General features: G+C 47.6%; 1 protein-coding gene across 1 annotated transcript in view; it reads right to left on the bottom strand.

Moving 5' to 3' along the window:
* PLOD1 (procollagen-lysine,2-oxoglutarate 5-dioxygenase 1) overlaps nucleotides 1-16,353 on the bottom strand; it is a 41,388-nt gene that overhangs the window by 22,491 nt on the left and 2,544 nt on the right. The window contains exons 2-14 of the mRNA XM_035117780.2: nucleotides 14,043-14,134; nucleotides 13,363-13,499; nucleotides 12,663-12,826; nucleotides 11,154-11,266; nucleotides 10,446-10,509; nucleotides 8,460-8,557; nucleotides 7,607-7,708; nucleotides 5,199-5,330; nucleotides 4,928-5,049; nucleotides 4,446-4,550; nucleotides 3,627-3,752; nucleotides 2,565-2,706; nucleotides 1,717-1,830 (exon numbers count right to left, since the gene is read on the bottom strand). Of these exons, the coding sequence (XP_034973671.1) occupies nucleotides 1,717-1,830; nucleotides 2,565-2,706; nucleotides 3,627-3,752; nucleotides 4,446-4,550; nucleotides 4,928-5,049; nucleotides 5,199-5,330; nucleotides 7,607-7,708; nucleotides 8,460-8,557; nucleotides 10,446-10,509; nucleotides 11,154-11,266; nucleotides 12,663-12,826; nucleotides 13,363-13,499; nucleotides 14,043-14,134 (1,511 nt within the window). The remainder of the gene's footprint in view (nucleotides 1-1,716; nucleotides 1,831-2,564; nucleotides 2,707-3,626; nucleotides 3,753-4,445; nucleotides 4,551-4,927; nucleotides 5,050-5,198; nucleotides 5,331-7,606; nucleotides 7,709-8,459; nucleotides 8,558-10,445; nucleotides 10,510-11,153; nucleotides 11,267-12,662; nucleotides 12,827-13,362; nucleotides 13,500-14,042; nucleotides 14,135-16,353) is intronic.

Raw genomic sequence — 16,353 nt, forward strand, 5'->3', positions numbered from 1 at the left:
TTCTAGAAATAGTTTGACATTTTTCATGCAAGGATTCTTTGTTGCGATTAACGGTCTTAGCCACTCCCTGGCTGCCCCGGTAAGGTGCTCCACAATAAACGCTACCCTGTGCTCATCATCAGGGAAGTCAGCATGGTGCAGCTCAAGAGCATACACAATCTCAGTCTCAAAGCCCTGATATTCCCTCGGGTCTCCATTGAACTTGCTTACTAGGGTCCCGGCTCTCCTTCCTGGCAGCACTTGGACTTGGGGGGCCCCTCCTGCCTTGTTTTTCTCTGCATCCAGCTTGTTTTGGAGGTCTACCGCCACCGCCCTTAATTGCTGCTCTCTTTCCTGAAGCGCTCTCACCTGTTCCGCAAGTTGTAGCCGGTCGTCCTGGACCTTCTTGGTTTCTTCTTTAGCTGCCTTTAGTTCCCCCTGCGCCTGCTGCGCCAGCTGCTGCAGGTCTTGCTGGGCTTTCTCCGCGATCTGCCGCCATTTCTCCGCCTCTGACACACTCATCCCGGCAACTCCAAAGTAGCCCAAAAAAAAGATTCGGAGGTTGCTGTCACAGTGGCCGGAGCAGGCTACTTCAGAGAAACGACGCTACGCAGCTCTGCATTTTATTACTTTATTGGTGCTGCGTATTTACAGTGCTGAAGTCATTGCTATTTACACGGAACGATGGGGTCATTATGTTGCAGAACCTCCGAATGGCTTTTGGCGCGTCTTTCCCCAACACAAAAGCCTTGGAAGACCCATCCTCTTTCCCCTCCTCTTTCTGCGTAATTCCGGAGTTGGGGGGATGGGTCTCCCCCCCTTATTTGCCCCTTCCTGTCCCACCTGGGACCCTGGCTCCGCTACCTTGCCTGAGCCTCGGACACGACTTCCTGCTTCCTCACTGGAATCGGAGCTCCCTCTGCTTTCCCCTGTGCTCGGGGATGGGCTTGAACTCAGGAGGGGAGGGACTTCGCAATATCCCCTGTCCCTCACAATATCCTTGTGGTGTAGGGACTAACAGGTGGATAGGAGAATTGGTTTTGTGTAAGCCATTACGGTGGCTATTAGAGACTTAAGGCTGGAAAGACAAGCGTCCGCCATGTATTATCCCATGGATTGAAGATATCATGTCCTTCTGCCTATGGCTTATGATTGTCAATTTTATTGAGACACCCATTTGGAGACAGGTACCCAGGGGCTCATGCATGAGAAAGATCCACTCTAATTTTAAAAGCTTGGGCTGGGGTTCATAATTAAGCTCTGCCATAAACATAACGGGTGGCCCTGGGGAAATCGCATGCCCCATGTCTCCCAAATGTTTGCAGCTGAATTAAAATTGGAAGCTCCCATTCACTTAAGAACATAAGGAGAGCCTGGCTGCAGGATCAGGCCAATGGCCCATCTAGTCCAGCTTCCTGTTCTCACAGTGGCCAACCAGATGCATCAATGGGAAGCTCACCAGCAAGACTTGAGCGCAGCAGCACTCTCCCCACTTGTGATTCCCATCCCTGCAGCTGGGATTATTCAAACTCCCACCGGCACTATGTAAAACTCTCCGGAAAACCCACATCACCGCTGAACACACAGCGGCAGCAGCAGGAACGCAGGAGCTCTCCTCTTGCTCTGCTTACACATCTCTCCCTTCCCTTTTCAAACTGGTTCCTAGAGAAATCCCGCTAGCTCCTAAGTTTTGCAAAAGGTACTGCTTGCTGGGTTATTCTGAAAGAGACACCTCACCTCCGGGTTGCTGAAGATCTGCCAGAGATCATTGTGCAGGTGGCTTGTCTGATAAGTCTCCAGGGAGAGGATATGGCCAAACTGTTGCTGATTTGTCACAAAGAGGAAGATCCCCTGCAAACGAGGAGAACCATTGCTCACGATTGAAAACTAGTATCCCGTGAAGCCAATCCACCCTGTGGTTTCATTTCCCAGCTGGCCTAGTGTGTGGTTTTCCTCCCCACTATTCCAGAACAACACAGCTTCTTGCCTAGGAGTTTAGTGGCAAAACTGGAAGTGCAGGGTTGCTTCATGATAGCCACAGCTATGCCCCCTTCAAAGATTATGCAACCTTCGAAGAATATCCAATCATTAGCATTGCAACGGCCAGTGCAGATCTCAATGCATTGCCTGTCAGCTAGATCTACTATTTTCTGTGCATGTGCACAGAACCTTAGCATTGCAGATTTGGAAGGGACCCCAAGGGTCATCTAGTTCAACCCCCTCCAATGCAGGGGTAAATTATGAGTGCTCCAATATCTTCTTTTGGAGAGACTTAAGTTGCTTTTTCTGCAAAGTTCCATTTGCAGAATTTGCACACTTTTCTCTTGAACTAGAAGCATACGGGACCACTCCAACTCCTTGGTGCTCTGCTCCAGAGTCACCCCAGGAGCTGATCCTCACCTCCTTTCTTTTCCTCTAGCTCCAATCAGCACCAAAAGGCAAGGAGATTCCTTCTCAGAGGCTAAAAAAGCCCCTCTTTCATGCTGATTCAGTGGCTCTAGGATGCGGAAGGCAAGTACCCTGCTGCAGAGATAACAACACACCCCGACCCTGCACCACGACGCTTCTGTTCTTGCCACACCGACCTGTTCCCGGATGTTGTGGCAGAGAGCCATGTCTGCATCTAGCTTGCCACTGTGGAAAACGTCGGTCTGAGCGAGCTGCGATCTCAGGATGCTGCCTTTTATCAGGTAGACGCTGGAGATGTATGGGACGTTCCACAGGCCACTGAAAAGGGGGGGGGAGAGAATTAGGCATGAAGGGGCATCAACCACCCCAAGGCCTTTACCATATACAGTTATTAAGGCTGCCATTATTATTATTTTTTAGTTTCATCAGCTACCATATTTTTCCAGGTATAAGATGATACTTTTCGCTAAAAATAAATAAATAAATAAATAAATAAATAAATAAATAAATAAATAGGGTTTTTCCTATTGGCTTTGGACTGTAGGGGCTTACACCTTCCTGCAAATACAGTCTGGCAAGGATCTGTTAAGCTGAGCAAACTCAATATGCATAAGAGATTCAGGAACTATGGTATCTCAAAGGAATGGCCAGGCTACCCAGAAAATGCAATCAAGTAAGGCAGGCATCCCCAAACTGCGGCCCTCCAGATGTTTTGGCCTACAACTCCCATGATCCCTAGCTAACAGGACCAGTGGTCGGGGAAGATGGGAACTGTAGTCCAAAACATCTGGAGGGCCGAAGGTTGGGGATGCCTGAAGTAAGGCATTCTCAGGTATCCTGGCAGACAGGAGAGAAGCAACACTCTCAAATTTCTGCTGGAGACCACCTCCTTCTGTGATGTATGTATGATGTTTTGGGGGTGGTCCTGGGCTATAGGGGTGGGCAATTACTAAAGTCTTTATAGGGGCTTGCACACCATTGCTCTGGGTCTCTCCTACCTCCTTGCAATGAGGGGAAGGAACTCTGTTGCAACATAAAAATATCTCCCTTGCTTTCTGTGGATCTTGCCTCCATCCATTTATCTCTGACCGATCATGGACTTAGGGGACTCAGTCCTTTGGGGAGTTGGGCAGCAAAAGCCAAACCTGTTTTTTTCTATAACACTTTGTGCTAAACTATGGTTTAGTGTGACATGGAGAAGCAGCCAAAGCTTTGTTGAAATCCTTCATGATACTCACATCCGGCGCCCCTGGACGATATCCACATAGTCCTCTGAGCGGGCGTAGTAACCGTCGGCACTCAGGGCCCCCCAGAAATTTGACCACAGCTTCCCAAGACGGCTCACAAGTGGGGCAATCACAAATCTGGGAGGGGGGGGGGTTAAGCAAGGCACAGAAAAGAATTGGGTATAAGTGTGCATATGAACCCAAAACTTGGGGAGGTACTTCTGCTTATACAGAGGTGGGAAGAAGTGGGATGAAAGGCAAGATATTCTCACGACTATTTGGCCCAAGATTAACTTCAGAACCTGCATAAAATTAAGCCAAGTACATTTGCATAACTTCTCCAAGATTGTGGCATTTACTAAGCAAAAGGAACTATGCAGGACAATGAACTTCCAACTCTGGAAAACCTTACTCAGAAACTCCTCTGGGTTTTGATAGCCAGTCATGCAGTTTCAAGCACATTTCCTCTTCCATGGGGGCTAGAAACTTGCATCTTTTAAAAGATTTGAAATACGAAAGCAGAGTTGCTGGAGACACTTGAGTCTGTATCTCTTTCCCCCACCCCCAAACTCACACAACATTGTGCAGTGGAGGGGGAGGCACCCTGAATAATAGAACTGTATAGTTGGGACCTCCAGTCCAACTCCTGCAATGCAGGAATCGCTTCTGAAATTAACAATCCAATCCAGAAGGAAACAGGCTCTGTTGCATCAAGAGAGGTTTGTTTCAATCTGGCAGCCGCATCCAGGTGTGGAACGATGAAGGACCACGCCTTCTCCCTGAACTTGCCTAAGGCACCCACGGAACAGGAAGCTGAGCTAAGAGACTCACTTGTTCTGTTCGATCAAGATCCGCAATACATCAGGGTTCTTCAGCACCACTTCGGCATCCAGGCTGAAGTAATATTCACAGACTGGGTCTTGCCTGCACAGGTCCCTAAAGAGGCAATAAGCAGGCAGATCAGTCAGCCAGCCAGTCGGTCCATGGCTGGCTCAAGAGGTTTTAAAGGGCAGATTCTATCAAGAGTCACTGCCTGTACCTCGGCCATCTCTTACCAGCAACCAAAAGGTCAGAATTGTTTCAGCATTAGGAGAGACAGTGTGGCGTAGTTATTAAGAGTATTGGGCTAGGACCTGGGAGGCCCGGGTTCAAATTCCCACTCGGACATGAAGCTTACTGGATGACCACTCTCAGCCTCAGCTACCTCACAGGGTTGTTGTGGGGACAAAACAAGGGGGCCAGGAGAACAATGTGTGCCACCTTGAGCATAATAATAATAATAATAATAATAATAATAATAATAATAGGCTTACATGCCCATGTTCCGGCCATCAGCATTCTCCACATGGTCATCTGGCCCAACTACTTTGACAGAGCGGTATTCTTGCCCGTGTTCGTTCACAAACTCCTCTACCTGGTCGAGGTGATGCTCCTCCTGGACACAACAACACAAGGCAGAAGGCCTTATACCAGAGCTGAGGCTGGTCTGCTCAAAACAGCCACACTCACCGGCTGAGAGCTTAAAGGAGCAAAGGCTTCTGGGAGGCGAACGGCCTTCCCTAAGGATGGGATGAAGGTGCTCACCCGATTGTGGATGAAAAGCTGGATCCGTTTCTTGGGGTAGCGCAGCTTCTGCAGGCGCTGGAAGAACGGGGTGAGGAACGGGGTGGGCTGCTCGACAAAGATGCCAATCAGGACAACAGGCAGCACATCTTCCTGAGTTCAGATATGAGGGGCAAAAAGACAAGAATACATAAATAAGACGAGATGGACCAAGGCAGCCAGCCGCGATGGGCAACCTGATGTTTTCAGGAATCTGGTAAGAAGGTCAACAGATGCTGGATCAGGTCAAAGGCCCGCTTCAGCAATAGCGAGCCTCTTTCAGCCTAAGGGCCACATTCTCTTCTGGGCAACATTCTGGGGGTCAGATAACAGTGGTGGGCAGGGCCAGAGGCAAAAGTGGGCAGAGCGAAGAGTGTGAATTTCATCTTTCTGCAGTAGGTTAGTTTCTACACACAAATCACTCTGTCCAGACAAGCAAGAGGTATTGATCAGAGTTCAATGATGCATGTCCTCTGCTCTGGGCCATTATTGGGGTCCTAAGATTACACACACATGAAGGTGATGGATGGCTTATAAAGGACCCTTAGTAAGAGGCAGGCAGGGAAGGGAAGATCTCCCAGTGTGGGAGGGTGGGGGAAGAAAGGAAAGCTCCTAGGTGAGAGCTGGGAGGGCCCACCTCTTTCTGTGTGAGAACTCCTTTTGAGAGAGGACCCTGCATTTTCTTTTCTCTCTCTCTTTTTGTTTCTATTTAAAATCATGGAATCATAGAACTGTAGAGTTGGAAGGGACCACAAGGGTCATCTCCTCCAACCCCTTGCCATGCAGGGTATTTTTTTACCCAATGTGGGGCTCGAACCCACATCCCTGAGATTAAGAGCCTCATGCTCTACCAACTGCGACAATTGGATAGCAAAGCTAGTTTCCTTTCTCTTATTGTATTATGAAAGAGCTTCAATAAAATCTTATGGGGAGAAAAGGAAGAAATGCACTGGGATAAAGCAACCCCGCTGCATTTTAAGCCACTTAAAGTAGGAAAGGATGCATTACTAGTGATGCAAAATAACTCAATGGGTGTGTGAAGGAGAGGAGGGGCTTGTGGCCTGGAAAGATGGGGTGCAGCCTCAACTAGGGCCAGGGCCTTTTCAGTATTGGCCCCAACTTGGTGGAACGCTCTCTCACAGGAGACCAGGGCCCTGTGGGATTTGTCATCTTTCTGCAGGGCCTGCAAGACAGAGCTGTTCCGCCTGGCCTTTGGGTTGGATTCAGTCTGACCCCTGTGTTTTCCTCCCTCCTGGTCTGGATTTATGGACTACTTAAAATGAGGCTGCATTTAAAATTTAAAATTTTAATATTGTATTATTATTATTAAAGGTAAAGGGACCCCTGACCATTAGGTCCAGTCGTGACTGACTCTGGGGTTGCACGCTCATCTCGCATTATTGGCCGAGGGAGCCGGCATACAGCTTCCAGGTCATGTGGCTAGCATGACAAAGCCGCTTCTGGCGAACCAGAGCAGCACATGGAAACGCCGTTTACCTTCCTGCTGTAGCGGTTCCTATTTATCTACTTGCACTTTGATGTGCTTTCAAACTGCTAGGTTGGCAGGAGCTGGGACCAAGCAACGGGAGCTCACCCCGTCACAGGGATTCGAACCGCCGACCTTCTGATCAGCAAGCCCTAGGCTCAGTGGTTTAACCCACAGCGCCAATTGTTGTTGTTGTTGTTGTTGTTGTTGTTGTTGTTGTTGTTGTTGTTTTAGTCTGTATACCACTTTGCAATACTGGTTATGAAAGTGTGGCTTCTAAGTATCAAAATAAATATATTAAAAATAAGAGAGAGGTCCGGTGATCCACTTGAGGCCCCTGGAGGTGAGGTTCCCCATCCAGGTTCCAGAATCCTATTTCTAACATTGGCCAACTAGGTACTTCCAGGAAACTCACAAGCACAGCATGGAGGCAACAGACCAGGAACCAGGTGTCATTGGGATTACACCAGCTCCCATCAGCCCAAGCCAGCAGGGCCACCAGTCAGGGACGATGGCAATTGTTGCCCAGCAAAAGCGGGAGCACCACAGCTTTCCCATCCTTCCGTCACAAGAAAGCAAGAGTCGTGACGGGGATAGCTAGCAGGCAGTGACGGCAAATGATGGCCTCATTCCAGGACGGAGAGCCTGTAGCTTACAATGCCCTGCTGGGACTCTAGCTTGCACCAGCCTCAACCAGAATGGGCAATGGCTAGGAATGGGGATGATGGGAGTTTTAGCAGAGGTAGCTAGGCGCACCAATGGTCTAGCTCAGCGAGTGGAGGATGTGTGTGACTCTCTGGTTGTTGTCCAATTCCCACCAGCTAGCACGGCTGATGAACAAGGCGTGATGGGAAACAGGGCCCACGGGTATCCCAGCCGCCCCAACAAGCCAGCCGGTCCTTACTTTCAGGTCTGCAAGGCTCTTCAAGCTTTCGTTGCAAATGGTGCAGCCCGTCTCAAAGGTCCAGGTACGAGGGATGTAGTTCCCCAGGTAGTTCAGCTGCAGCTTTTGAGGAGAGAGAAAGATTCCCGGATCCTTAGTGGCAAAGCTGGGGTGGAAACACTCGCTTTGCTCTGTTAAGTCTGCAAGTGAGGACATCTTTCCTTCTAGTCTTAAGAACACAAAACCGGATCATTCCAAAGGCCCATCTTGTTCTCCAAGTGGCTGCCCAGGTGCTCCAAAAATAGAAGTCTGCAAGTGGGGCCCGAGTTCGAGAAGCACTCTCCCCTCCTCAGGACGCTTTAGTTTAGAGAAAAGGCGAGCGAGAGGCGAGATGGGAGAAGTTTACAGAATTATGCATGGCATGGAGAGAAAAAGTTTTTTCCTCCCTCTCTTGTGACGCTAGAATTCACAGCCATCCAAATAAGCTGAATGTCGGAAGGTTCAGGACAGACGAAAAGAAGCCCTTCTTCCCGCAGCGCAGGGTTAAACTGTGGAACTCACTGCCACAGGAGGTGGTGATGGCCACGCACCTGGATGGCTTTAAAAGAGGATCAGGCAAATTCATGGAGGAGGATAGGGCTATGGATGGCCCCGAGCCATGATGGCTCTGCTTCCACCGTCGGATGTTTCTGAATGCCAATTGCCGGAAACCACAGGAGAGGAGAGAGCTCTTGTGGTCAGATCCTGCTTGACAGTTTCCCACAGGTCAGCCACTGTGAGAACAGGAAGCTGGACTAAATGGGTCACTGGCCCGATCCAGCAGCCAGGCTCTGCTCAAGTCCCTATGGTTCTGGAACATCCTGACTGGCCTTACCTTGGTGGGGCCGTTGCCATGAATGACAACCGCGAGGGTGTCAAATGCGAGGTTCCGTGCTCTCACGCGCCCGTTCTCAAACTTCAGGACCACCTCATCTTAAAAAAGGAGGGAGAGAACAGAAGGGAACAATGAACTATACGCATTACCATATTCAGTCAAGCTTTTCATATCAATTAAAGGTGCAATCCATGGATAGAAACCTAGATAGATGCTTTATATCAGGTGGGGCTGATGGGAATTGTAGTTCAAAAAGTCTGGAGAGCATAGGAAGCTGCCTTTATATTGAGTCAGACCCGTTGGTCCATTCAGCTCAGTATACTGGCAGAGGCTCTCCAGTTTCATAGAATCATAGAATTGTGGAGTTGGAAGGGAACCCCAAGGATTGTCTAGTCCCAACCCCATGAAGAAATCTCAGCAGGATCAAACAGGATAGGTGGGGCATCCAACCAGCTGGAGATGCTGGGGATTGAACCTGGGACCCTCTGCATGCAAGGCAGATGCTCTACCACTGAGCCACAGCACCAGATTGGGGAAAGCTGGTCCAGATAGATAGAGGAGGCCCAGGAAGCGATCCCTCGAGTCAGCTGACAGCTACTGATGCTGTGAACTATGACTGTGATCACCGTTGCCTCTGTGTGCTTGTTTGTAAAAGCATCTTCACTGTACAAAGTAATTATATGCCTATACAGTGGTACCTCTACTTACGAATTTAATGCGTTCCGAACACACATTTGTAAGTCGAAAAAAATTGTAAGTCAAATCCCATAGGAATGCATTGGGAGAAAAAAATCGTAAGTAGAAGCAACCCTATCTAGAAATTCGTAAGTAGAAAAAATCCTATATAAACCGCATCCAAGATGGCAGACGGAGCTCCATTCGTAAGTAGAAACATTCGTAAGTAGAGTTATTCGTAAGTAGAGGTACCACTGTAATTGTGAGATCACAATCGGCGCCGTTCCCATCCTGCTGCGGTTCAGTTCCCACCGAGCGCTGCAACACCCCTTCTCCTTGTCTGCTATTTAATGTCACTTAGCTGTGATTCCTGCGTTGCAGAGGGTTGGACCAGATGACCCTTGGGGTCCCTTTCAACTCTACAATGCTATGATTTACATAATTATTTCTGCATGTTACAAATTCGGTGCTGCTAATGACATAGTTAGTTCTGCACTTGCTGATTATGACAAAAACATCAAAACAATAAACATGGGGGGAAATACGAGACATTGTACTACCTTTGTAAACCAAGAAAATCCTTAATAAAAATTAATTAAAAAACAACAACAATATGAAGAAATAAGTCATTAATTGCATATCAGTTGTTGACTTTTTTTTTTAAAAAAAGAAACAAAACAAAACACAATGTTTTGAGAGAAAAACAATGACCTACACCCCCTGCAATCTAGTTTTGGTTCTTGCCATAGCCTTAGGCAAAGTTTTTTGTTGCTACTTCCATCAAGAGCTCGCCCCAAAACCAAACTGCTTGCTTTTTGTTCAGGGCATGCAGAGATCAGAGCAGCCAGAGGGATATGGATCAAGAAACTCCCACAATGCCTGACTACAGCTTTGCAAGATGACGCGAGAGGTTGAAACCAACTACGGTACTTAGAGCAGCCCCACTGAAAAAAAATGGAACTAAGTAAGTCGTCCCCACTTATTGTTACCATTTATATTGCATCCTTCCTTCTGAAGGCACCCAGGGCAGCAAGCCCTTTTTTATTATTGTAAAATAAATAAATAAATAGAATAAAATAAAATAAAAACAAATTTTAAAACAGCTGAAAACAATGAGATACAACAAAACATTTAAAATGGAACATGTGTTTGGAGAGGCTTCCCAAAACGGACAGGTTTTCAGCAGGTGTTAAGAAGATGGCGTCTGCCTCATGCCAACAGGCAGGGAGTTTCAACGTGGCTCCTCACAAACCCGGAACTGAGGCTGTAAAAATACAAGACACTTCTCTATCTCCTTTCCCAAATGCTCACCTAGGGCGCCATTCAGGTTTTGAAATATCCGACACCTGTGATCCAAAGTGATATTGATGTTGGTCTATGGGGGAGACAACATAAAAATAGAAATCACATTATCGTAAGAGCTGGAAAAGGGGTTTTGAAAGGCCATGAAGTCTGGCTCTTCTCTCTAAAGGTAGTGCAAAATGTCTGTTTACACCAGACAGGTACACCAGACAGGTGGTAGATTTTTAAATTTGTAAAGCACTCCTGCAAAGGAACAACCATGAGCCAACTTTCAGCTCCCAACTGTTCCTTAGAAGCCTTATCCACACACACACACCCCACCTGACATCCTTGTGGGCCAAATGACAAGCATCTTGGTGGCCAGTTTTGGCTCACGGGCCACAGGTTCCCAAATAAGTAGCTTTATTTCATGAAAAAAGGTAAAGGGACCCCTGACCATTAGGTCCAGTCGTGACCGACTCTCTCTCGCGTTATTGGCCGAGGGAGCTGGCGTACAGCTTCTGGGTCATGTGGCCAGCATGACAAAGCCGCTTCTGGTGAACCAGAGCAGGTAATTTAGGGGTTGTTTGAGCACCCAATGGCTTCTTTTATGTTTTATGTGTATTAGATTGATTGTAAATAAAATATTCATTCTTATTAAAAGGGGGAGAAAGTAACTACATTTTAAAAAGTTCGCCTGGCAAACATGCACACAGTTTCTCTGCACCCTCAATTTACCCGTTTTTCTGGATCCAAGAAGACTTTCGTATAAAACAGCTGGTCGCTATCACTGTCAAGACCCTCCCAATCTGCTACAAGCTTGTAGAGGTGTGAAGCGTAGCCTATGAACGCTGTCAGGAAGAGAGAGAGAGAGAGAGAGAGAGAGAGACGGAGAGAGAATTAACTTTCCCTTTTTTTGCCTTCAAGGTCAAGAAACATTCCAGGCCACATTAAATACCTAAATGCACGTGTCAACAGCTCTGGTTTCTAAAGAATAAGAAATAAGTTCATGTTGATCTGCAACAGAAGTATGCATAAGAACATAAAAAGTGCCTTCAGCTGGATCAGGCCAATGGCCCATCTTGGCCAGCCTCTGGTTTTCACAGTGGCCAACTAGATGCCTCTGGGAAGCCTTCAGGGAGGCCCTGAGCACAAGAGCCCTCTCCCCTGTGGTTTCTCATGGTATTCGGAAGCATTGCTGCCTCCGATTGTGGAGGCAGAGCATAGCCATTGTGGTTAGTAGCCATCAATAGTTCTCTACTCATCCATGAATTTGTCCAATCCTCTTTTAAAGCCATCTAGGTTCCTAGCCATCACTTCCTCCTATAGGAGCCTGTTCCATGCAAACCTCAGTGCTATGCAGAACTCTTCATCATTAAGCAAAAGTGTTTTGTTTTTTTAAGAAGTCTGAAAAGGGACTACTACCTAACATAATTAAGAACCGTTGCTTTTTTTAAAAAGCCTACATCTTTCTCAGGGTAGAAGCACAGCCTGGACTTACCTCACTTTTGGTTCTGCTTAGACAAGGTGTTCTGTGTTAACTGGAAATGTTCTATTTCTGTATTAGTTGGTTGACGGAAATGTATATCCCTTCAGCCATTTTGCAGTTGTAGCTGCACAACGAAGGATCAAGTAATGATTATTTAGTTCAGGGAGAAGACGGTATCCTTTACAGACTTTCACTGTGCACCCAGAAAAAGGGTAAGCTTCCAGATCTCATTATTATGAAGCACTAGAAGGAACGTTCCTAAATTTTGGACACTGTAGATTTGTCCCGTTCTGGTGCACGCAATGTCTTTTGTTTTGTAGTTGTGTTGATTTGTGCGTATGCGCTATTGTGATGGCCGTTGCCTATAAACAATAACATGTATTGAATGGGGCTGAATTACTATGAAGCAAACTCTCAAAACCCATTGGCTCACATGGCGACTCACCAGTACCCAGACTATGGAACTGACTCCCGCAGGAGCCAATGAGGCCCACCAACTTGGATGGCTTGAAAAGAAGATTAGACAAATACAAAACGGTCACTGATGGCTATGATAGCTGTGCTCTGCCTCCAAGGCTGGAGGCAGCAAAGCTTCCGATTACCAGTTGCTGGAAAACACAGTAGGGGAGAAAGTGCTCTTGTGCTTGGGATTTCTTCTTCTTCTTGTGTTCTTAGGTTTTGAAACTTGAACCTAATCCTGTTCTATCATTCTTGGTTACACCTCCAATGCTCCACACCGCAGCTCCAGTCCCTCTTACCTCCGGATCCGAGGAATCGCTTCCCTTCCTGGACCTGGGGGTACTTTGCTTCCAGCCTTCGGTCGGGGTAGATTAGGGTCTCCGACGAGAAGACGACTTTGGCCTTCGCTTGCCTGAATTTCTTCAGGAGTTCTGCCGGGCCTGAAGCAAATATGACGTCATAGCTGCAGGGGGAGGAAACGGGGAGGAAAGGATGGTATCGGAAAGAGCAGGAAGAAGAATTCAAGGAGGTGATTCTGCTGGGTTAGGTATAGAAGTTGTTTTTCCTTACTGCTCCATGACAAGGGAGGCTTATTTATGAGATGGGTCCCTCTGGATTTTGCTGAACTACAACTCCCACCAGCCTCTGCAAACACGGCCAGCGGTCAGGGATGATGGGAGTTGTGGCAAAGCAACATCCGGAGGGTGAAAGGTTCTCCTACACCTGCTTTTGGGGAATGGGATGCTGCCCCCACCAACCTCATTCTGCCCTCAGCCAGCCTCCGCCTGCCTGCCTTTCTTACCACCAGATCTGCACAGAACACACTGCTTATGGCAGGCATCTCCAAACTTCGGCCCTCCAGATGTTTTGGACTACAATCCCCATCATCCCTGACCACTGGTCCTGTTAGCTAGGGATCATGGGAGTTGTAGGCCAAGACATCTGGAGGGCCGCAGTTTGGGGATGCCTGGCTTATGGTCTCCTTTTCAGACCACTTACCTCTCTGTGAAGAGGATGACCAAATCCTCCTTCTCTGCATATTCTTCCAAAGCTGACTTTAAGAGACGGATCTTCTGACCACCTCCTGTCGTCCTTTTATTCTCTCCTCCGTGCCACTCTTCTCCTAATCCTAGGACCTAGAGGGTGGAAGCAGATTTGCAATGAAGCCTTTCTTTGCCCAAGTTCTCTGCTTCAACGGGTTAGCACTTGTGCATTTTAAACGAGTCCAAAGGTAGCAATTCCATTCCCTTACTGCTGCTGCAAGAACAGCTGCTGCTGCAAGAACAGCTGCCCAGTTTTCTATGGATCTTTAAACCAAAACATTTAAAACTGTGCCTTTAAATCACAGGTCATGTACGGAACATTAACACGGTATGTTGACAAGGCATATTGTGTAATGTGAAATGAGTTGGGCTTTGAATGTGAGATGAAAGCTACATGGAGAAGGCGTTTCCTGTGTCTTAAGGGAAATGCCACAACCTAGTGGCAGAGCATCTGCTTTGCAAGCAGAAGGTTCCAGGTTGAATCCACAGCATCTTTAGGTAGGGATGGGAATGCCCCCTGCCTGAAACCCTGGAGAGTTGCTGCCAGTCCGTGTAGACAACATGGAGCTAAACGGACCAATGGGTCTGACTTCTTGTGTCCTTGTTTCCGCATAACTCAGAATCTCCTGGCATCACCTTGACATTGTAGTTGAAGAACTGGGCTGATCTTCTGAACCGTTTGAATCCTTCCGTCTCCTTGGTGGCCACAGTAAGAACCAATAAATTATCTGGATGGAGGAGGAAGAAGGAAAAGGAGGCTTTTAAGAGTTGAGACAGAATCTCTAGTGGCAGCGCATCCCCCAGAACGGGGTCAGTGACACTCAAGGCTTGGTTCCTTGTTGATGTCAAATGAGCCTCACCAACTCAGGGAATGACCAATGACACTCCTTCAGATGATCTCAGTGATCATGGCAGGATATAAGGGTTCAGGCACTCCCTGAAACTGAGAGCCAATGCAATTCTTGGCTCCTTTCCACTGAAAAGCTGCCCTACTACTGTTTGGGCAGTTTAAAAGAAGAGTTGGTTTCGGATATTATTATTATTATTATTATTATTATTATTATTATTATTATTATTATTATTTGGGGGGGACTTTTCAGAAACAAAGCCTGCTATACCAAAGCCTTTCAAAGAAGGCTAGAGAAAGGAAACCAAACCAAACAGGAAGCGCTCAAAGCATCAAGGAGCGGAAAGCTTATCTGCACATCTGAGATGGCCTGCTTGTCAACTTGGATTAAAGGGGAGGGGAATGAAAGTTTACCTTTGATTTCACAAGGGCAAATCTCCTGTTCAAGGGCTTCTTTTCCGACCATAATGCAAGCGTAACAGACCAGTGACTTTGGCCCTGCATCTGAGCAGGCTACTGTTGTGTTTTGACTCCTGCGACCTGCTCTTACAGCCCCTGGCAGTCACGTTCTGCATTCCAGATGTCATCCAGACTAAATATAATGCAGCTCTCCCCTTCCCATATCCCCTTTCCTGCCTACTTTGAAGGGAAGGTAGGAGGAGGGGGAAGTATCAAAAATTCTGCAATCTCCATTTGGTTCCATGCGTTATTAAGCGGAGTAGACAGCTACTGATGGAGAAGACAGGTTACTGGAAACTTCAGGAGGGCAAAATGCTCTTGTGCTCAAATCCTGCCTGGGGGTTTCCAACAGACACCTGGCTGGCCACTGTGAGAACAGGATGCTGGACTAGATGGGCCACTGCCCTGATCGAGCAGCTCTTCTTATGTTCTTACAGAAGCAAATATTTGCGGGTGGCGGATGGACACTGGAGGATGGCCCATGAGGGCAAATGGGGCACTGCAACACCACCCTCAATCTTACCCCCACCCACCTGCCAGCCCAGGAGGTGGCCCTGCCTGCCAGCGTCTTTCTCCTTAGTCTCAGTGTTGCTCTGGCGTCCCCTACTGTTGGGCTCCCCGCCTTCCGCCCCATCAGTTTCAATGGGCGCCAACCACCAGTGTGGGTAGGTAAAAAAAAGAGAGACCCTCCAAAACGAGAGTCTTGCACAAAATCAGTTGCCCAGCAAAACGCTGCAAAGGCAAAGCTGAGAGGCAGCTGTGGGGAAAGGATCCAGGAAACTCCACAGCTGTAAACACCCTAGAAAGTTTTTTAAGCCTCGCTATCGGATTTCTTCCACATTCCCAAATGCCCTGATGATCCGGTTACCGGGACTTTCCAGCATTCCATGCAGAAACACACTCCAGTCAGGAACAGTATTGTTCCCAAGTGCCCAGTTAATGCTTCCTGCAGGTCCAGGAAATGCATCCAGATGTAGCAGCAAACAACATCTGGTGTGTCAGTCAGGAGGCTCAGTGACACCGGATATGCCAAGCGGGGATAATGCAGGCTGCTGCATTGTGCTTTGGGAGATGTGCATGCATGTCTAACATTCTAAAATCTGCTGACATTGCCTGAACGCATTCTCCAACACATTTGCCATGCAGAATTTGATCTCCTGGGGCAGAGAGAGAAGGCAGTAAACATATTATTATTATTATTATTATTATTATTATTATTATTATTATTATTATTGGAAAGGGCGGTAGCTCAGTGGCAGAGCACCTGCTTTGCATGCAGAAGGTGCCGGGTTCGATCCCCAGTATCTCCAGGCAAGGCTGAGAAAGACTCCTGTCTGCAACAACTCTAAGAAATGCCTGCTGGATCAGGCCAATGGCTCATCTACTCCAGCATCCTGTTATCACAGTGGCTGGTCAGGTGCCTGTTGGAAACCTGCAAGCAGGATCTGAGCACAAGAGCACCCTCCCCACCTGCGGTTTCCAGCAATTGGTATTCAGAATCTCTTAAATAAAAACCCCTAGAAGGCTGCAATCAATCAGTGTAGAGTCAGGACTACAACTCCCATCATCCTTGACTACTGGTCCTGCTAGCCAGGTATATTGGGAGTTGTAGTCCAACAACAGCTGGAGATTCAACATTGA

Source organism: Zootoca vivipara, chromosome 6, assembly GCF_963506605.1.
Source record: "Zootoca vivipara chromosome 6, rZooViv1.1, whole genome shotgun sequence".
Taxonomy (NCBI): Eukaryota; Metazoa; Chordata; class Lepidosauria; order Squamata; family Lacertidae; genus Zootoca; species Zootoca vivipara.